The sequence below is a fragment of the Balearica regulorum genome, chromosome 2 (assembly GCF_011004875.1).
Source record: "Balearica regulorum gibbericeps isolate bBalReg1 chromosome 2, bBalReg1.pri, whole genome shotgun sequence".
Taxonomy (NCBI): Eukaryota; Metazoa; Chordata; class Aves; order Gruiformes; family Gruidae; genus Balearica; species Balearica regulorum.
The window spans coordinates 27,309,633-27,332,003 of NC_046185.1; the positions used below are offsets into that span (position 1 = coordinate 27,309,633).

At 43.0% G+C, this 22,371-nt stretch overlaps 1 protein-coding gene across 8 annotated transcripts in view; it reads left to right on the top strand.

Moving 5' to 3' along the window:
* Positions 1 to 5,213: 5,213 nt before the first annotated feature.
* RUNX1T1 (RUNX1 partner transcriptional co-repressor 1) overlaps positions 5,214 to 22,371 on the top strand; it is a 114,261-nt gene continuing 97,103 nt past the window's right edge. For 2 of the 8 annotated variants that reach the window (XM_075743737.1, XM_075743742.1), the window contains exons 1-2: positions 5,214 to 5,480; positions 5,564 to 5,640. Coding sequence is in view for 2 of the 8 variants with exons in the window: in XM_075743739.1 (XP_075599854.1) it covers positions 12,648 to 12,732 (85 nt within the window). In the remaining 6 variants the exon portion in view is untranslated. Of the gene's footprint in view, positions 5,481 to 5,563; positions 5,641 to 6,812; positions 7,191 to 8,759; positions 8,850 to 12,615; positions 12,733 to 12,776; positions 12,796 to 22,371 lie in introns of those variants that run through there. The other 6 variants (XM_075743736.1, XM_075743740.1, XM_075743738.1 and 3 more) reach the window with 5 other exon arrangements.

Below are 22,371 nucleotides of genomic sequence, written 5' to 3' on the forward strand. Positions count from 1 at the left end.
GTATATTTGAAAAGGGAATGTGCTGGCCTTCAGAGGTTGTCCTAAGAGAGGTCCCCCCACTTTGCCTCAGAGGCAGGGGTTCAGCTCAGCTTTTGGGGGACTTCTAGTGGTGTTTAGGTAAACAGCTTTGTGGCTGCTTATTTTATTACTGTCTGATAATAGACCACTATTGTTTATTGCAGGTGGCTGCCCAGCAGGTGGGGAGTTAAGGAACTGTATGCATGTGTGTTAGGGCAACGGTTTCCCCTGGTTAGGCGAGGTATCCTGTGTGAGAGTGTGTGTGTGTTGCGTGGCAGTTAATACAGCACTTATTGCTTCCAGGAACCTCAACAGCAAAATGTTTCCTGCTCTTTGACATTGATGGAAACCAAATTTATTATTTCCATTTTGGTGTTTTCACGTTTGTTAGAGAAGAAGCGCTAAGCCTGTGTTATTTCAGCACAATCTATTCTTTTGGTTTCAGCACAGACAAAAAACCTCAGCACTAAAAATAAATGTTTTCTGTGTTAAAATATATTTAATATTAAATATTCATTTAATAAATATTCCATACATAGTTGGTTGCATAAATAAAACATAGACAATGGATTAAGACAAGATAAGCTTTTTGCTTCTGTGAAAGTTTTCAAAATATTTTTTCTCCCTCTTATTGCTTGGTATTGCTTTATTTAACCAGTAGAATCTTTTCTCTTGAAAAGATCTGGTTTTTAATAAGAAGCCATATTTCACTGAAAATGAGGGACAAAGCTGGCATTCCCGCAAATGACTGCCAATATATATTTTTTGTTTATGCGATCTTTTCCAAAATAACCCAGCTCCTCTTTTTCTGTCACTGTGCATATATTCTTCTGCAAAGTGCTTCAGCATGCTGCAACATTTACGGGTGTTTAGGAGTCCTGACAATGCCAAAAGGCAAACAAGAATGTAAAAAATGTCCTTAGCATATAATTTAATTAAGGGATATCCTAAATAACTGTACATGAAGCAGGGCTGAAATCTATCACGTTAGACGAGGAGAAGATGTCAAAATGTACATCAGTGGAACTTGTAAAGTCCTGAAAGCAGATAGCCTCTCTTTTTTTAATTTGGAAGGAACTTGATACGTTTTCCTCACTACCAAAAGCAAAGGGTAAACAATAGTATGAACAGAGAGAGAAGCAGGTAATATGTCAGCTCTTGCAGCATGTACATCACCTAGTGGACACGCTTTGCATACTAAAGGGTGGGGATCCATCCTGCTACTGCACGTATCCTGCTCTCGTTATCAAGCGCTAGTCCTGGCACATGTTTCCCCCATATGTGAAGCTGCAAAGCGCATCCAGCAACTCAGTCACCTGCCCCAGCCCTCGCCAGGCCCCGGAGCAGGGGGCAGCATTTCTGCAAAGCAGGACTTCTTATGTCTTTGCTGCTTTTCTGCGCCGGGGTCAAGGCAGGATTTAGCCTGTACTCTGGCTAAACCGGGAAGGATTTCCCAGGGAAAGCATATGCAATGTTAATGTGAATCCCACAGCAGCCTCCATCCCGCTGCCGTCCTCTGGACTGCGCGACCTACAAAAGGTGTGCGAACAAACTGAAATGAAAAGAAATCGCGGCCCACGCTAACATGTAAAATCTACTTGTAAATTAGAGGGAAAATTGGAAAAACGTGCTTAAGGGAAAGGTTCATAAGTTAAAGCTATCAAGGATCCAGCTTAGCATTCTATCCAACTATTTAGTTTTATATGAACATTTACTGCGCCACTCCATCAAAATGAGTGCTTGTCAAATGAGTGCTGTAGCAACCACACACGGCCCCGATCCATGAGCCAGGGCCCAATCCAGCTCCAACGGAAGCGAATAGCGTGATTCTCGCGTGCTTCACGGAGGGCGAAACCGAGCCTCTCAGAAGCGGAAGGTGCTTTAATTGAGAGACGTGGCTGAAAAAAACAAGCACAGACTTAAAAGTCTGCATGGTTTGAGTGGAAAAGTGTTTGAGGAGATTGAGCTCTGGATGGGGACATGTGACAATGTGTAACACTCAGAGCTGCAAGGCAGTGACAATTAGAAGGGACATACTTGTCTCTATTTTTAAACTGCAATGAGGTGAGTTGATATATAAGTTCTCTTCCAAGAATTTCGGTGCAGATGACTGCCCATAATATAATTATTCACAGTAAAGAATAAGCCATGTTTCAGCTCTGAACATTTGATCGGTCTCTGTACAATCAAAATATAGTCAGATTTGGACAGCCTAGCAGGATATTTCTGACTTCCATGTGCAACTATACTTTTACCAGCCTTTCTCTCACACAGTGTCACACAGTGATACACAGTGTAAATCCTTCATATGTCAAATCAGACATGGCATCTACAGTCTGCAGAAAAAATCTGCAGGGTGTAAAGTTACCAAGTATTTGTGAAGTCTACTGTGAGGCTGCATTTTTTTTTCTTCCTGCAAACATGAATTCATCTTTCAAAGAACATGTTTATTTTTTCCTTTTTCACTAAAACATATCTACTTTCTCCAGGAAATAAATAGAGAAAAGAAAAAGGCATGGATAAGAGAAATTTGCAATAAGCCAAGCTTCAATCATCAGCTTTGCAATACAATGATAATACTCGATAGTTACGATCTCTTATTATTTAGGAATAGTGTCAATTTATCTCTCAGAGTTTGTGAGAAAAGTGTAGTTGCCATGAAGTAGTCAATATTTACCACTCTCTACTATGCTTCGTTATCTGGGCAGGCTTTGTCCTTACTGGTAGCAATGGGAAATGCTGTGCAATACGAGCCAGGGCTGGGGGTTTAATAGGTGATTTCTGTATTTTTCTCGTTATGGAAAGGGAAGGCAGAAGTCTGTAAACTTAATCAGTTTGTAGGTAGATATTTAATTGTCAATAGCTCAGACTGGAGTTTCCAGAGTTTCTAAATCTAAACTGATGTTCCTTCCCTATTTTGGAAGATAATACCTAGAAAGTAGATTGATCTTTCAGAATGAAGGTACACACCAAAGAGGAAGAGCTGCGGGTTTTTTTTAAAGCTGTAAACTGAGAATTAGGACTCGGTGTTCAGTCCCTGACAGTTCAGCGAAACATGCTCTGGGACCACTGGCAAATCTTTCATTTATTTTTCAGTTTACAAATACAACAATTGGCATGAAAGTATCCCGTCACAAAGATTTTCAGGCTCAACTGAAGTTTCTAGATCTGCCGTAGACAAAAGAAGCCTTGTGAAATTTGCTATTTTTGGACTATTTTAAAATAATACTTTTTTAAAGGTTCTCCCATAATTTTGGCCTTGAAATAGACCTCTGTAAAACAGATAGCTTTTAAATTAGAAATCAATGCCAGACTTGTGGCTTCTCACTATTTTTGTAAATTGTAATCACAGTAGACCAAAACATGTCCTGATTTATGCTCTGTTGAGCTGAATTTACTTCAAGGTAAATTTGACTCTCTATTACTATATGCCAATCAGTTCGTTAAAGCTCCATGTCCCTAAATATCTGCAGAAAAGATAGATTTATCCAGATCATAAAATATATTTTAAACATATTTTCAAAATCAACTAAATTTTCAAAGTCAGCCACAGAGGCAGACAAATATTGCTATAAATATGCTTATATATATATATACATATAAAAATGCTTCCCCTCATTCTGGAACATGCATGTACATTCTTATGATAAACACACATAAGGTTAGTTTGCATTCAATAGGTCCATTTGTATGTTTAAAATTAGGCATTCATAAAGTGGCAAGATCAGGCCTATAGCGTATGTGCGTGTGTGTGTGCGTGCGTGCGCGTGTGCGCACATACATGTACAAGAATAAAGAACGCAGCTTGACTAGAAGTTCTATTCTATGCTCACTCTTATACTTAACATCTGACATTTGAAAAAATGAAGCTAAATGTCCAGGCAGCTCCAACAGTTTCAATCCATTATCTGTAACTTTAAAAAACCCAGTCTTTTTCACTCGATATATGAAGTTGATGTGTTTGTGGTTTTTTTTTTTTTTTTTGGTGGAGACGCCTTCTTTATATAGTGTCAACACGACAGCAGTAGTACCGGTTCGCTGCAGGTTGTATGACTGACAATAATATTCTCTGTGAAACGTAGAAAGGAACAACTGATGAATCGGAAAATATATGGATGCCTACCGAAATGATTATGTAACGAAAGACGAAGTCAAACGGTGGCATGCTTCTATTAACTGTAGATGATAGTAATTAATTTTCACTGCAGTTGCGATCGTGTCGCTGCTTTCCGAAGAATCCAGAATCCCCTTCCAGGAAAGTGTGAAATTGCATCTGTGTTCCGCAAGCCATGAAAGACTATATATTTCTTAAAAAAAGAGAGAGGGAGGCCTTCCTCGATACTGTACTTTAGAAAGAGGGAAAAACAAAGGGAAAAAGAAAATGATAATTGTTTTCTCTAAGGCTATTATCTAATGCAAAAGCAAACAGTCTGACTGGAAATCAGCTAACAGAAGGGGATTAGAGAGTAGATCTGAGAGTGGCTTGATTTCTAGCACTGCTGTCTCTTCACACAGTGATGAGACACAGGCAGAGCAGCCAGGAGCTCTCCAGATGGCTAGAGAAAGTGTTTGTCTTGGGTTACTGCAGGGCAGTCTGGACTCTTAAAGCCGGGGAGGCATCATTAGGGAGCAAGTTAGATGTCCACCCAGTAAAAGCGAGCGAAAGAAAGAAAGAGTAGGCAGGCTGCCCGAGAGGGACCGCGCTCGCCTATTGTTAACATATACTTGACCCCCACTAACCTCCTCACGACACAGATGTCTCCTACCTCTATCACCTCCCACTGCTTTAAGCCCTCCCCCCCTGCACCTGGGTAGCGGGGCCGGGCCGGCTGCCGGCAGTATGCTGCCTGCCTCGCGAGGTGCCTGCTAGCGGGGGAGCCGGGCGCAGCGGCGCGGGGAGCGGCGCAGCCTTGGGCGGGCGGCTCGGCTCGGCTCGGCTCGGCTCGGCAAGGCAAGGCACGGCACCGCATCGGCGCGGCTCGGCTTCGCCGGGGGCAGAGCTATGCGTCGGCTGCCCGGGGACACGCAGAGACCCCGACACTGACAGCGGCCGCTCCCTGCGCTCCACATCACGTTTGTCTGCGGCGGCGGCAGCGAGGAGAAGGACCTGGGCATTAACTATCTCGACTTGGAGACTTTGCTTTATTTTTGGTTCTTGTCCTTTCCCGTGGAACCAGTAGTCTCTCTCTCGAGCTGATCCTCCTTTAAAAAAAAAAAAAAAAAGAGCGAGAGAGAGAGGAGGGGGGGAAGAGCAGCTGGAGTTTCTCCTCAGCTCGTTTTGACTTTTGTGGACGTGGATCATCTGGACTGGGAAGGGAAGCCGCGCTGCGCTGCTCTCCCCTTTCCCACCCCCTCGCCCCTCCAGCAGCCTGGGCTGCCGGCTCTCCCCCGAGCAGGACGGGAACTTTTATTTGCAGCTCGCAGCCCGTGGCGAATGGTGGGAATCTCCGGTCCTTTGCAGTGTGAGTACGGGGCGCGGGCAGGGCGCGCTGGGGCGGGGGGACCCCGAGCCCCTTTTTTTCTTCCCCTTTCTCCTTTCCCGTAGGGCTCTCCTGGCTCTGAGGGGCTCCCGCGGCTGTTACTAACCCAGGCGGACCGGGGCTGCCGCTGTGCCCGGGCAAGGTTAGCATTGCATGCAGCTCTTACCCCCGCTGTCCCCGGCTCACAGACTCGCACCCAGAATATTTCTCAAGAGCCCAGAAACCAAACACCCAGGTGTGTTGGTTTTGGGTTTGTTGTGGTTTTTTTTTTTTTTTTTTTTTTTTAAAGAAAATAATCCTCCCAAGCACATATTCCTCTACAGCCTTGGGTTTCTGTCTTGATTTAGGACTTGCTTTTTTTTTTTTTTTCCCCTGCCTCCCCTCTCTCCAGATCATAGCTAGCCAGTGTGAGTCGGAGTGTCTGAAATATTTCTGGTGGGATTTTCTTTTTGTTTGTTTCATTACGATCATCGGATTATGTAGCACTGGCACCATCACTTCAGGCTATTTTGCAAGAAATATTTCAGGCGGTACACATCGTCTTTAGCTGCACCGCGATCTTGCAAGTATCTCGTTTCCTAAAACGATAGGACAACGTTAGGGATTGCATTTCCAAAACTGCGATACAATGCAATTGTGTCATCTCGTCTATCTGAGCTGAGTGGTTTGATTCCATAAATTCGCAACGCACCATCGATAAGGGAGATGGGAAGGATGAGAACCATACTCCCGGCCATTTAGACCAGCCTTTGACTTTTGGCGACTTCGAGTCCTTTTGTTAGTGCCAAAGTTGCGAGATTGGGCTAAAACTGGGTTTAGGGTAGGGAAGGACTTGCCACCCTAGCAGAGACACCCGTGACTCCATTACATTTATGGAGAAATATCTGTGTTGTTACTGTACTCTGCCCTCCTAAATGTTAGAGAGAAACTGAAAGTAACTAATCGGACGCAGCTCTCAAATCGCTCTTGCTCCAAGCAGGAGCTAAAATGTTCCTTCCCCGAGTTCATTGAGAAGTTCAAGGGAGGGAGGGCGAAGGTAAGAGGCGCCGAGGCAGCCTCCCCCGCACGCCCCCCAAGTTGCAGCCCGGAGCCCGGCGCGGCGGGACCGCCCTGCCCGGCCGCAGTCGGGAGCTCCCCGCCACCGCCGCGGTGGGGAACAGCCGCCTCGAAGCTGTTCGGGTTTCTCTGGCAGAGCAGCCCTCGATCTCCAGATCTGCAGCAGGCTCTGCCAGTCGCCCCCTCCTACCTCCGCCTTGCCCTAAATCACGGCACGGGAAGGACCCGTCTCTTGCCAGCCTCCTGGTAGCGCTGCCCTGGAGCCGGCAGCTCCTGCCCGCAGATCGCTCGGATGCGGATCCGCTCAGCCCGTGAGAGCAAATCTTCCCTAAAGAGCTGCTCAAGTTTTCCATTGCCAACCTCAGCAAGGCTGGAAGCGCCTGCCTCTGCTCTGCCGGTACGTCTCCAAGGTGCGCTCGCACGGTGCGTTGTGCACAGCTGCACGCCTGCCTTTGCAGGCAAAGCAGGACGCCGGTGACAGGCATGGCATAGCAGAGGCTGGGCAGAGATATAGGTATATACCTCTTAAAAGCAGTCTGCGGGAACTGCCGTGCTGTCCCTGGGAACGCAGCAAGTGCCAAACGTTTGGCTATAGACATAGTCCTGACTAACGACAAGGATGTCTTCTGAGTCTTGGTATGTACAGCCAAGCGTTTGCTCCAGCAAATATTCGTGTGCTTAATGTAACGCTGACCCCTTTAACTTTTAACATCGCTTCCCCTAATTAATCTGTTCAGGCCCCAGACTTAAATGGCTGTCCACAGCTGCTGCAAATTGATTTATCCCCTGATGGTGGTCCGAGTTGCTGACCAAAGCAGGATTTCCCCCCCCCCCCCCCCCATTTTTGGTCTACTAATCTGTTTTGACTTATTTCCTACTTACAGTAATGCTTGCATGCTTTTTGAAGGACTTAGAAAATATTTTCTTTTGACATGTAGCTAGAAACATAATTATTGTATTTGTAAACACAATATGTTAGGGCTAAGGGTGAATATAATTTATTTAATTATACCCTTGTAGCCTTACATTTCCTTCTCTATTTCTGCATCCTGACAGATGCGATGGAAAGTTTACATAAGCAACTTTGTTAACTGTAGTTTGAGGCAAGACGTGAAAAACATATTTAGATTTCAATTGTATTGTCCAGATTTTCTGTTCTGCTTTTCTGTTAACGGTTTAGTGAATCTGGATAGCCGAGAGGATTGAAACTGGTTTCTAATGGTTGTTAAAGCTGATGCTTGACCTTTCCATGGGAAGTCTGAAAACCTCATTCAGTTTATTCTGGGCTGATTTCCTTAGGAAATCCAATATGATCAGGGAATTTCCTTCAGCTCGGCTGAATGTTAAAAAAAGTTAGTCTATCTTGTTTATACGTCCTGGTTTTAGCACTAGGTGTTCCTGTGGCTCCCCATCAATAGAAAAGACATTAGGAAAAAGATTTGAACGTGGCTTATTCATAACTGTACAGTCTATGAAAATACTAAGTTGGCAAAGGCTTTGTTAGGTGTGAGAAGCGCTGCAGACTCACTGTGAAGGTTTTTAATTAGGAAGTTACACTGCATTTGATAACTTTTCTAAGGTCAGTTTCATCATATCTGAACCTTCAATATCATTGCTACTACTTTGAATTTGTGCGTCATTTTTCTTTGCTGTCATGGGAAGCGCAGCCATGCATCAGTGCAAGAAAACCCCAAACCCCATCAAAAACCCAACCCACCCTTAAATCCGTTGATGTCTCTGGCAAGCTGAAGCCAGGGGAGAGGCATATAGGAGATGATGGCAGGACTTCTTCCTTCGGCCCTGTGTTTGCAGGAGGGTGAGCGGCTGGGTTCCTGAGCCCTGAGCATGCTGTAGGAGACAAGAACCATTCTGTTTGTAATGGAATGCAGACAGCAGTGTTAGGTCACTGCTTCCTGGCAACTGCTGCTCAAGTTGTTTTTCTTCAAAGGCTTTGAGCTTTTAAATAGTTTCCAAAATCTTTTTAAGTAAAACATTGCCTTCTACCATTTTTGACCACCTTAACGTTAACTCGTTTTGTGCCTAGATAATGGACCAGTAAAACATCACACGGTGTCTCTCATCTGTATACGCTTAACACTACGTATGCCTGCGCGCACATGGAGTTTTATACTGGAAGTATTGTTTATAGAATAAAGGGGAGAAAAATAGCTCCACCTGGAGTGCTGGTCAGTGGCTAGTCAGTTCAAGACATTCTTCCCTGTCAAATCCTGTTTCTCACTTCTCTGAAATGAACTTCAAACGACAGGCGTTGAATGCAAAGTTCGCTTCACTGAGGTACTGTGCAGACTGCAAACTCCTCTCTACCAGACACTTTGGGTGAAATGGGCATCTGCAGTATTTGCATTGGGGGTGACGGGAGAAAGGGCTTGCAATTGTCATTTTCATCTTTCAAATCCACTTGCCACAGTCCATTACTGTTAAATCTTTAGCTAATTGAATAAGGATATTAGTATGTTGCTATTGCAGGAGCTTCTGATTTTTTAGATTGGGGGGGAGGATCTTGTTCTTTGTTCTGTAGAAACTTAAGTTGTCATGCAGAGATCAAGAAGCCTTATCAGCTGAAATAAAACGTGAATTTGGTGTTGGGAAGGGGTTATGTCTCATGGCTTGGCTAAATGTAAAAAGAAAATATTTTAAATCTGGATACATTAAAAAAACCCTTTGATCCATGTAGTTAGTAGCAGCCTGCTCTTTTTCACACAGCCTTTAATAGCAACCTACAATATTTACAAAAGTTTAAACTGACATTGAATTTAGCATAAGTAGCGAGAGTGTAAATTCTCAGAACACTGGCTTCCAGATTTCATTTTCTGCACCTTCTTTCACGTGAAAGATCTAAAAAAGTTAGTTTAAAAGCTGAACTTTTAATGTAAAGGGTCTTGGTTTTCCAAATAGATGTTCCTTTTTAAAGAACTGCTTTAAAATTAGAGCTATCCTGTTCTTATTTACTATAAACTTGATTAGTTTAATATATGATAGCATAAATACATGAGGAAGTAGTATACTGTGTGGTTTTGTGGATAAAGAAAAATGATCAGCAGATGTAAAATCAAAGTCAAAATATCCTGCCCTTTAAAAGGCTTTTTTTTTCCCTCCCCAAAATATTTTCATCTGAAAGACACTGACTTCCATCTTCATTTTTTTTTCCTACCATTGATATGAAAGTTTCCAAATAACGTTTAGAGAACAGTGGACATTTTATTAAAGTAAACATTAGTTCAGTATAATGGAGGTAATTGTAAGTGATAAGAGCAGAGCAGGTTATCTGTGTGTTGTTTAAACAGAAGGAGCTATTTTGCACCATTTCCAGTAGCCATCTGTAGAGGAGAAGGGTTTGCACCTGTCTGTCCACACTAATTATAGATTAGGTCCAAAGAAATGAAATTCGAGTAGGCTTTCTCTTAATGAAATCCATAGTGATTTTATTGTAAATGTGTTTTGTGTACAGACGGTGATGGTTGGGGCTGTGAGTAAAATAAATTGCTGTATGGCTGTCTTTACAACTTGTAGTTGTAAAGCAGGATACTGCTGCATTAACAAAGGTGCTGAATAAAAATGCAGTGCTCCATTTAAGTCCTAGGGTTCAGTGGTGGCTTTAGCTAGGTTTAGTCAAAAAAAGGTCTGCTGTAAGCACAGTCTTTTAGGGGTATGTTTCAGGGTAGGCTTCTCAGTTACCATCACTTTTGTGTCAATGTATTGGCATATAGGTGGTCCTTTGGCTGAAATATGAGGTAGAAATGGTTTCATGTTAAATGTGTACACACATTACATGCAGAGTGTGTCAGAAATACTTTCCTCTGGTTTAACGGTATATTACTAAAATGAAGTGGAAAGAGTGAGAAATGCATTCTGCAGTAAAAGGTCACATGAATTTCTACCACATCTGTTTATAGTAATTATGAACATAATTAACATAAGAATTACAAGAGAAGTAATGACAAGCTGAGCTATGAGATATTATGCCATAATGGTCATATGTTGGAATTCTCACATTATAGCACACTAGAATTCACATATTCAATGCAAGAAAGAAAATGTTAGATTTTTATCTATTTTAATGCTTCAAAACTTATCTGCCTCAGGCAGATGGACTTTACGCTTTACAGGAAGGTAACCCATTATTAAGAGAAAGTCAGTCGAAATTAAGATTTCTAGCCTGCAGCTTGGACTTTGAGACAGCTGTGCTTATGGAACGCCACTTCTGTTACACATTTGTACTCTGATTGTATTTATTTTATTAACACACATTGCTTTATTTTTAAATGTGAGTGTTTTCGCAACAAACTGTTTACATTAGAAAGGATCCTGGATTAGTTTTTCTTTAGAGAATTGTGATTCAAATAGTAAAACTGCCTGTCGGAATGGCCAGCGTGGATATAAGACACACATTGTGGCTCTGCAAGATGAGAATCTGATGGATCCCAAATTAGTTCATGGCATGATATATATATATATTTCTTTTTTTTTCAAGGAAAAAAATCCATAACAAAAATCCCTAAAAAACAGCAATCTCTCATTTGAACATAGTATTTTGAAAGAATGTATGCAGAGAAAGCTCTGTGGTACCTTGCAGGTTGAATTAATTAAAGTCACTTTTCTTTAGAAATGCATAGAACATACCATTAAGTTTAGGGGCTAAGGTTTCAAATGAGTTGACTAACTTTTGTAATATGACCTGTCTGATTACCTCTAAATATGGTTGTCACACAACTGACAACTGGAGGAAGTTGAGGGAGAAGTGGCCCTTCTTCAGGATAAAAATACTGGCTGAGACATGCATAGTAAATTTGACATGTGAAAATCAGTTTGCCTTTAATGAAAAAAATCAAAGTCCTGTTTTTGTGATAGAAAAATTTGCCAAATTGATGTCTTTCTAAGGCTAAACCTAGAGTGGTTTATGAAAAATAATAAAAAAAAATACCTTGTGCTATGTCTCAGTGATACCAAGAGGTTTTCGCTTTATTGGATTAGTGGAGGATTTGTGACAGACCCCTTTTTATCTGACATTCATTGCGGTGACACGATTTTCACACACATGCCCTTCCCCCATCTAGGTTCTGGTTTTCACTTTGTATTATGTGTCAAATTCCCTTTATTTCTTTTCTTGTGGAAAAAACTGCTATCTTGGCCGAGTGATTTTGGAAGGAGTTCTGCAATGAACAATGCCTGTCTCACTCCAGCGTGCCGTCACTGTCCTCATCCCAGCCTTCATAGTGCTCCTTTGCAGATGCGCAAGGGAAACTCGTTTCCTTAAATAAGTGTTGATTCCTAGGGAGAAACATTTCTAAAACTTTAAAACCCAAGCGCGCAGTTTGCTTGGCAACCTGGTGCTGGCGCAGCCATTCTGCTCGTTGTGCTTGTGGTAGGCAGGCCAGGCCGCCTGCTCCCACCCTACCTTGTGATAACCCAGTCCTCTTTGATGAATCCTGTCAAAATAAACCCTCTCTTTTCTCAAAACCTGAACTGTTAAGTGTAGGGACCTACTCTGGCTTGTTGTTCATCCTCTGGTGAATGATGGCGCCGCTCGTAGCGGCAGTGTTGTGTTCAGGCTCTTCTGCCACCAGCAAGGCCGAGTGGGTTGGGCTGGGTCAGGCCTTGGCCAAACCTGGAGCAGGTATGTCCTGTGACCTCGCTGGGCCAGGAGCCGTCGTGCTCCGTGCAGGACGTAGGTATGGCGTGTGAAGTGGGAGCTGGGCTGAAGGCAGTCATGGGGACATCACCTTGATGGAAACGGAGGTGACTGAGGCGGGGGAGCCCTGGGGAGCCAGCGCTGCGCTCCCCTGGGTCTCTGGCAGGGTCCTTATCTCAGGGAGGTTTCGGGGCGATTTCCAGTGGCAGAGCCGGGGCAGATGCCCGCCTGCGGTCCGGCACACGCACAGACCAACGCGCTCGGGGAGCCGCCGCCTTCTCACCCGGCGGGCGGCGCGGAGGTGGCACCTCCCCTCATGCCGGGCGCGGCCTCCCGCGGGACCCCGGGCCGCGCCGTGCCGTACCGCCCCAGCCCCGCTCCCTCACACCCACCGTGCATCCTCCGGCCTTCATCTGGGCCGCGCTGATACCGTAATCGCCCCGATGCACGCCGCCGTCCCGCTCCCCCCGTGCCGGCAGGGCCACGGAGGCGCGATGTGCCGTCCTTGCGCCGCAGATAAGCTGCGAGGTGCGTTTAAGGCGCACAAAGCCCCGGCGGCGCGGACACCTCCCTCCTTCCCTCCGCCGGAAGGTAATCTCCACCCGCGGTTCGGGAGAGGCGGGCGGGGGGGGACACCCTTCGCCGCCCCCCGCCGCCCGGCCCTCCGCCTGTCTCTCTCGGCGCTGCACAAGTCGATAGGAGCGGGGAGAAGTGAAGATGTAACCTCTTATCTCCCCCCTGTAGCGGGCGGGGGATTTACAGGCAGAGATTAGCCGGCAGGGAGAAGGGATCTGCCTTTTGTTGTGCCTGGGGCGGCCGCGGCCTGGGCGCTGCTTCCCCCCCGCCCCCGGGCCGTGCTGAGGGGTGTGTGTGGGGGGATCTCCCGGCGGGCCGGAGAACAATAGGTGACTGAGGGACCCCGCTTCAAACACGCTCGAGGGAGGAGGAGAGCGGCTTGTCCGGGTGTTTCACGGGACGGGGATGGGGGGGGGGGGGGGAAGGGGCCGGCGCGGCGGGAGAGCCGCCGGCCCCGGGCGGGAGCGGGGTGGCGGCCGGGGCCAAGGTGAAGGGCGGCGTCCTGCTGGCGCTGGGGGCTGGTTTGGCTTGCGGCCAGCCCGGCCCTGCCGTGAGGGGGCTGGCGGGAGCCGGCTGTCAGCCCGGGCGAGCGGCACCCAGCCTCTCGGTGTCGGGGTGGTTCCAGTGCAGGCTCCTGGCTCCCAGAGCCCCCGCAGAGGATGACAGCGGATTTTAGGAAAAGTGGCGCTTTTTTTTTTTTGTATGGTTGTTTTGGACTTTTGATAGTGATTTTTCAGTTCTCACCAGATTAAGATGACACACGTTAAGTGTGTGCACGCACACTGCCTTAGAAAACGGCTTTATCAGCGATCATTTCTTAAAGCAATGTTAAACAATTACCTTTAAAATATATTTAAAAGTTTGAAATATTTATATTGCCATTTCACTTTGTCAGGTGTTTGCACAAATAGATATATAGATATGATCCGGTAACTAAAAGCCTAATTAAAATTTGTTTAAAGCCAGGGGGGCATGTATTCTTGTTGACAGCAGCGGATCGATAGGGTAAGACAATAGAGCCCCATTATTTTACTTCCATTGACTGAACATATTGACATTTCAGGTTTGCGATTGCCTCAGTGAGCATGATGAAACACTGAAATTCACGAACCAACTGTCTGGAGTGGCACATATATTACTGTATGTCATCTTTGCCTTCAGGTTACCTTATCACTGAAGCAGAATGGTAATGGATGGCAGCAGAGTACTTCAGAGGGGTTAGGGCTCTATCAGTTAAGAAGCTGACACGTAGCAGGTTTCAGGAGTATCTTTAATTACACCTAGAATTATGTACAAGGGAAGATGGTCCTTGTTACCTGCTGCTGTGCTTCAGAGTTTACAGGCTCAGAAGCAGACAGGATAACAAGGTACTTATGTTTCATATTTTATATACATGACTTGATACCTTAAACTTTTGCAAGAGCCCAAGAACTCCTGATTGTGCCATTTGGATGCTTGCCATGTTCACCAATGGCAGCATCTCAACCTGGTCTTGATGCTCAAGTTCCAGAGCACCTGCTAGACCTTCTCCCAGTCTGAATATTGCAAAGGAAACAAAGAACAACTTTAAATTAAATAAATGCACTTTGGGTTTCTTCCCCCTCAACACGCTCTATCAACAACGCTCAGGGAATTCAGTGCAGTGGGAATATCGCAGAATGATATATACACACGTTTTTTCCTTAGTATAAGCACTGTAAAAAGAAATGTCTGTGCAATATGTTCATGTGTATGCGTAATTGTGTATGTTAATTTATATGGTTGCATACAAATGCCTGTATAAAGAAGACCCGGTGGCTGCAGAACATACAACGTGTGTCATTATTTCAAAGGCTTTTAGATGTTCTTTAAAATCTAGCTGACTGTAGAATGAAACCCATCAGGGTTAGGCAGAGATAGAGGTTGAAATTAATTTAAAACAGACAAAGAGCTAATATGAAAGAGCCACTAGTGATTTAACTCATTTTTAAAAGTAAGTGTAATGAAAATATAAAATGTATTCTGAGTGTGCCATCTACTCAGCAATTGTTGCCATCAAGTGGACTGCTGATGCCCTTTAAGATGGTAAAAAGAAAACTAGTCCTTTATACCATTTTCATGAAAATGTTAGGTTTCTGTTTGATCAGCAGGTGCTGTTGAGATGAAAGCCATGTGTAAATTTTCAGAAGGCCAAAAGTGTCAATTCAGAAAAGGAAAGTGATAAGAGAAAATGCAATCAGTTTTCCTGTTTTCAATTTGTGCAGGATTTGAAGAGCTGTTTTGTTAAACTGCTACATCTGCTCCAATATGAATATTGAACTACTTCCACTAAAAATAACACCCTATAATTTGGAAGCCATTGCAATCTTTTGTTAATGCAAGTGGGTTATTTAAAAAAAAATCTATTCTGAAAAATCTCCTGCCTAATGTGCATTTTTGTTTATCGGCACTTCAGCAGATAAAATGGCATTATGCAATTAGGACCATATCTATTTGGACTGTAAAAATGGCACTGGATAGCTGAATGTCACTATATTGGTAAAAGGATTTAACTCGTACATTTAAAATAATTTTATTAATAAACTATGATTGTATCTTAAAATGACAAGTGAGTGCTTCCCCATTGCAACAATACAGATTTACCTGCTACTGAGGACCTTGTGCAAAGTAAAGGATGTTCAGAATATGACAGAACATTCTTGGGCTTGTTTCGTTCCTAGTATACCTGCAAAAGTTTAGGCTTATCAAGGGCATTTTAGTTAATGGGGCGGAGTAACTTTTTCCATGGTTAAATGAAATTATTAAATCAGGCTCGGATACATATATACAAAAATAATTCACTGCTGTGGAGCTGCTAACCCAAGTAAGTTTTATGAACCTGGAAAGCACAGCATTGGTACAGCATAAATTTTCTATCAGAGGCATCTCCAGAGAAAATAACATTATTGCTTTTTAATTAAAAAAAATCTAATGAAAAGGGTATGTGTTAATTTTATAAATAAGGATCTAATTGAAGAAGTGATAATCCACTGTTAGATCTATAGAGCCCTGTGTACACAACATGAGTAAGCATGTGCAGAATAATAAGAGAGCTTTTACTTCTTTATTTCAACATAGATAATTACCTGGTTTTAATATTAGAATGAGTTTTAGCTGTTGGATTCTAATCTAGTAGTCAGGAACTCAGTTTTTTGGCAGGTGTCTGCATGGGAAAGGGCCTTGCTGATGCTTCTGTTTGGTTTTGCAATTGGATTTGTAAGCTTTTGACCTTGGGGGATTTTCCTCAAAGTGATCTACAGATCAGAAATAATTAAAATTCAATAAACTGAAATTTAAATATAGAATGGATTTTGTGCGAGATCTGTGCTTGTGGTAGGTTGTCTACAAGTCTGTGGCATGTCTACTTTATAGTTTGTATTCCCAAACATAACTGTGTGCACACATGTGCATAAATTTATGTTGAATGACAGAGGGATGATTATTTATACAGATTTTATCCAAAACTCTGTGCACTCCTGAAACATAACAAAAAGCCTCCCTCCCCAGAAGAGTGTTTACATCCCATGACAGTCACTAGATTCAAATCTTCTAAACATGAAAGTTGTTTCCTTTCCTCCAAACCTTCTTTTCCCCAACAAAGCTAACCCTGTTAAACCTCACCTTCTGTGGGACGTATACATAGTTATAGACATATGTACGAGAAGTAAATATTACAAAAAACATGGCCGATCAGGGCAAAATGTCTGTAGCCTTAAATAGCTTGTGATATCTGCCAACAGCAGAAGCCGTGCCGAGGAGGCCCTACCTCGGCTGACCCGGGGATGTGAGAGCCTTGAGGAGCCTTGCGTTAGTGCTCGGCGCCTACGTGGAGCTTTCTGTTAGCGAATATTACTGAGCAAATGCTCTGTCGTAGCGTGGTAGTGGAGATGCTGTCTGCCGGAAGAGTTTTTAAACCAAGGGGCTTCTTGCTTCAGTCATGGGATTTTTTTGGGGGGGTATTTTTCGCAGGGGCTGGGGTGTAGTCCAACCACAAAAGAAAGATTATAGCTGGATGTAGGGTATGCAGATTTTCTTATCTAAATTTTCTGAACACATTCATGGGAGCGCTCTGTTTTTCTTATTCTTTGCCAAAAAATGCTGCATGCAGTTTTGCTGTTCCTATTGAATAGTTGCCATATTTAACTCCAGTGGTTGTGAATGGAAATGTGAATATGGAAAGAAATCCTTTCATGCTCCCTTTCATTTTCTGTAACACATTTTGGGATGCCTGGAAAGGAAGGGCATCCTAGATATTCAAAATATTTCTGAATACACACAAAGAATTTGAAAGAAGTTCAGCAACTTGGTTTTGTTTGTATGTAGTTTTTAGGCATGTGTGATATTTAAGGCATGTGACTTATTTAAGTGACACCTTTTTTAACTCAGTATTATTTATTGAACTTAGTCATCATAAAAGCACGGTTGTGTTGTACAGAACTGTACAGCAACAGTATTGCTGAACGATCCCATATTGCAGCATGCTGACATGGGATCTTCATGGGATAGTTCATGATTTCTTCAGTCTTTTCAAGAAGCTTTTGATTCATTGCCACTTTTCCATCTGTCAAGACTGTGACGCTTATAATAAAATAAGTATCATCGAAAGTTCATGGAGGATAATAGGTTCTTTTGGAAATTAGGTTTCTGTCTGGAAAGACAGAAGACTCCACCTAGTGGAGTGGAATTAATCTGCAAACAGTGGCAGGCAATGGCCTATAATAAAATAGATAGTATTTATGAAAAGCCAGGTTGATGCAGTAAGTAAAAACCAGGAATTTTGACAAGCATCTGGGGAGATGGTTGCATGACCATTACAAATTGTACAAGACTGTAGTTACTTTTGTAGCTCTAGGAGGCTTATGTATGTCTGCCTTGTTGTATGTTAATATACAATTTGCATAAGTAGTAGTCATTGCCACTAGCCATTTTCTTTTAGGATTCCTTTTGGAGACCTACTGACTACATTTTTTTGATTCTTGATGATGACCACACAGGTCCTTCTTTTGGTTGTGGCGCAGGTGTCATTTTAAATAGCTTGGGCAAAAAAACCCAATCTGACCCCCAAAACTTCTCCATTTTTTTTCTATAATTATTTATTTTTCCAGAATACATTTTCTGTTTTTCATTTACTTCTGTAACGGCAGTATCGGGATGCTGGTTCTTCATGCTCTCATGACAGGCTGGGTGGCATGTTGAGTAAATCTCTGTGTGCCTTATGGTAGTGCTAAGGTTTAACCATCTCTGTTAACAAAGCATCAAATTATATCAGGTTTTGTACCTGTGCTTTGCTTCCCCATTGGTTTGGTCGTGTCATGTTACTAGGATGGAACAGAATTAATTTTAAAGCTGGCATGCAAGTGAACACCCAGCCTGAGTAGCAAAGAAACTGTCCTGAAATCCTCTTGGAAAATTCATCCTGACATTGAATCACACATGCGTTAGACAAGTTCAAGAAGAGAACTGCCCTAGACCAGTTCAGGCTTTGACAGCGAGAGAGGGTGAGCCTATTGCCAGAAAATGAGATGATTAGGATGCAACAAAGGAGACAGAACGATCCTGCTGCAAAGGATATTTGGGAAGAGTGCTCCAAAGGAGTGCTTTCAGTGACATCCAGGTGGGGTTTGTTGCCAGAGACATTAAAGCGTAGTGGTGCCAGAGAAAGCTGCCAACAAATATAGGGATAATGGCACCTGCGGGTGTGCTATCAATGGAAGGTAGTGCCAGGATGATTTTTTATTTTATTTTAATGGTGGCATTGCTAAAAGTATTTAAGGGTAATGTTATAGAAAGGGTTTTAGTGAGTGAAGTCACCAAGTTCTAGGAACCATTAAGCAAAAGCTGTTTCATGACTGTACTATTTATTATTTTTAAAGCTTGTTGGCAAACCACTTAATGCTCGAAAAGCATGCTGCAACCTGTATTAAGGCATGCTGCAGATGAGCAAGGAAGCCATTGTACTGAACTGAATATCCTGGCTTAGTTTCTGAATGTTACGTGCATTTCATGTGCGCTGTGATAAATTAACGCAACTCCGTGGGTCAGCAGAGCTTATAAATGTTGAATTAAAGTACTGGAGCTCAGATCTTCCATGGTATTCACATGCCCAGTTCTATTGAAGATGACGTTTCTTTTGTCTAAACACCGGTCTGAGGATCTGGACCTTCAGGCTTTCTGTGCTCCCATCTCACATCTGTGATCTTAACAGTACGTGGCTAGAAGATTCTGAGACTTAGATCCAGATACAGCCCTGATGACATTATCTTATGAAAGGTTAAGCGGGCTAGCTCAGGTCTTAATGTAAAGTCATTCTCTTTGAATTGTAAATGATAGACTTACCTGATGAAGAATTCCATATAAAGGAGAGCAAAAAAAGTCCATTCCTTCTGTAATAATATTCTCAGAGGTTCCTGTTGAGTCCGTGGGACCAGGATTCTCAACTTCTGTATCCCAAGAGCTGTGTTAAGCTGTGTTTAGACCGGTTGCCTGCTCCAAAAATTTTCAGAAAAGTGTACAGCTATAGTAACAAACAGCTACAGTAGTTTTAAAGAATTAATCAATGTATAATTTCCCTTCCATGTTCTGACATTTATTGGTCCCATCCTCTTCCCATGAAATTCACGGGAGGTTTTGATGTTAATTTTCTTAATTTTTTTATTTCATTTAAAGTCCAGGCCTATATTTCTCCTCTTACAGAGATATAATTGGCCACTATTGTTTTTATTATCCTGTAGCTTCTCTGGGAAGAGAAGGATGGGCAGGACCTCAGTGACATTGCAAGCCGTCAGTGGCCGTGTCTGCTCCCCAGGAGGTCACAGGAAGCAGGTGGCTGTGTTAATTGTCCTCACTCCCAACTCTTGTCCTTCCTGGAGGCAATTTAGGAGTGGTCAGGAAGCATCAGGCCTACTGTGTCCCCCCAGGTTCACTACTTCATGCGTTCATAATAATTTGAGGTATGTGCCAGGCAAGGGAAACTGTAGGAATCCGTACTGTCCTTCCTAAGCTCTGTGGCTACCTGGCTGCAAGGGCCAAATGCCCTGCAGAGTGTGCTTGGGATTGCAGCTGGAATCCAGTAGAATAACAAAGAATTGTATTTAAAAAAATATAAATTAAAAGGTATTTCCCTAACATATGGCATCTTCTAGGTGAGTCCTAGGTAAGAAAACTACAAAAACCCATGAGGTGCATGAAATATTTCTGGGAACTATGATCCCCTTTTATCTGGTGAGTGGAGGATAAGGAATGTAAATGCATTTTCTGCCTAGGCCAGTGGGGTTTTAATTGTCTTTGTTGCAACTGCACCATCAGTAGCCTTGCATTCCTAAATGGCATTCAGTGTTGTGCTTTGGAAAATTGGTTAGGGTCTTGCTACTTCTTGTTAACTGCTTGATTTTTTTAACAGTCAAGGCATGCAGCATTGCTGAGTATCTCGCTGCAGGTGACGTACCCAATGCTGTAAGCCAGGTTTTGAACTTCCAGTAATGTTTCTTTGAAGTGTCTTTTGGAAAGTATCCACTCACAGCAGAAGTGACATGAGTTGAGTACTAAATATCATACCAGTTATTTATCTGCCATATGCATTTTGGGTGAAAACTCTGAGCTTCTGCTCAGGTGTACTCTTGGTTTTACTGAGACTACTTGCCTAAATAAGGTGGGCTGCAGGATTATGTGGCTGGTGAATCATACTGGTTTCTGAATCACTCTTACAATGTATCTGCCTGAAATACTAAAAAATAATGAGCACATTGTGCATGGACTTGTACCTTATTTAAAGAATAGCATTTTAAAGCAGAATATTTTGTAAAATGTTTGTTTAAAAAACATTTTGCAATTTACTTCCATCAAACCCGTTTTACCAGGAAAAATACCTTCTTCAGAAGGCAAAAGATGTCACTATTCTGTAAGAATACCTGATTTTTATCCAGCTATTTGCTATTTAAGCTCCCTTCTTTTCAGCGCAAGGAGATCAGCTGACAACAGCAGCAACCAGATCATGTTTGCAGCTGGGCAATTACAGCAGACCCTAAGATCTGCGACTGTCAACCATGAACGCAGATGCCTTCAAAGTTCTGTTTTTCTTCCGTGTGGAAGTCGTTGGCATGGAACAGATGCCTTCATTTTGGAGAAACCAACCTCTGGATATAATTGGTTCTCTCTTCTCTTGTACTCTAGGGACAGTCTCTCGCAGATGAAATTAGATGAGAGGGAAAAAAAAGACACAGGCACACACGCTCACACATGACACGAACCAGGAGTTTTCAGGATCTCTCTATGTTTTGTCACGTGGAACTGTTTTACAGCTGGAACATTTCACTCCATTTTTAGCACTCTACACACATGATGATGCTGCTATATGAAAAATACGCAAATTAAAATATATATCTGGCCAAAGTTTATTATTAATCTAGGCAGGCTTGTTTAGAAATAAGACAAGCACATCCTGCCCATATTACTTTAGTGTTAAATATTGACTTCTGCACCATCTATCGATGCTGCGGTCTCAGAAATTTAAAGTTAAATGGCAGAAGAGACAAGATGGTTTAAAAAAACCCTTCTGTTGCAGTGTTGGAATCAAAGTATTTTCATTAAATGCTTTGCTAGTTGTTAACATAGGAGGGAAAAAGCAGGTGGTTGACTTCAAATTTCACCTAGCATACAGATATTCAATTAAGAAAGCACCTTTACTGGAACTTTAGCAGAATTAGTCCGATGAACACATGTGACGAGGCATTGCTGGGAGTCCTGTGGTAGGGTACTGAAGAGACTGTGTCCTCTTAATGCACATACCTAAAATGGGATGATGGTAACGGAACTTAAAGGCTCTGAGAGGGAGAATCTGCCTACCCCGTGCCCATCAAAGGATTTTGTCACTCCCTCACCCCCCTGGTGTTAACAGCTACCAAATCATTGCCGTTTATGTTATGTAGTACTATTAAAATACATTAATACCAACTTTGGGTTACCTTAAAAAGCTCTGTTGTGAACTGTGACAGTCAGCCAGTGCTGCGTAAAGAGCTGCGATATCCTTGGGTAGAGTGGGTACCTCTGGGAGGAGGGTGCAGCAGGGATCGGGGACTGCCAGAAGGCAAACTACCACTGCTGGTGCCCAAGAGCCTGGAGATCTGTCATCTCTGAAAGCTTTTTCTTTCCTAAGTTTTATTTCCTAGCATAAGCTTTTTTTTATATTGCAGTTTAATGTGATGGTCCAGTTCAATCACCAGGTGTAAAATTTATCTAGGAAAATGTAACTCCTACATGAACTGGCTGATGAACTGTAGGAGTGTGGTTGCTGGTAGGTCCTATCCATGACCTGAATTCTGAACTTGATTTTCAGATTTTAATGGCAATTTCCATATTTTATGTGAGGAGTTTAGTACTATTGTAGTATTTCCATCTCTTAAAAGTTGAGCAGAAATGCCACCAGCAATTAAAACTGGTGGGAGTTATCTTGGTCCTGCCTTGGTCTGGGTAGTTGGTAGAAGGCAGTCTGCTTTTTAGACACTTGATGTAACTGGATGGTTGCAGCGTGCTGCGGTCCTTTGTTTGCCACTGACACCCAGGAGCTGTGTGGGTGGA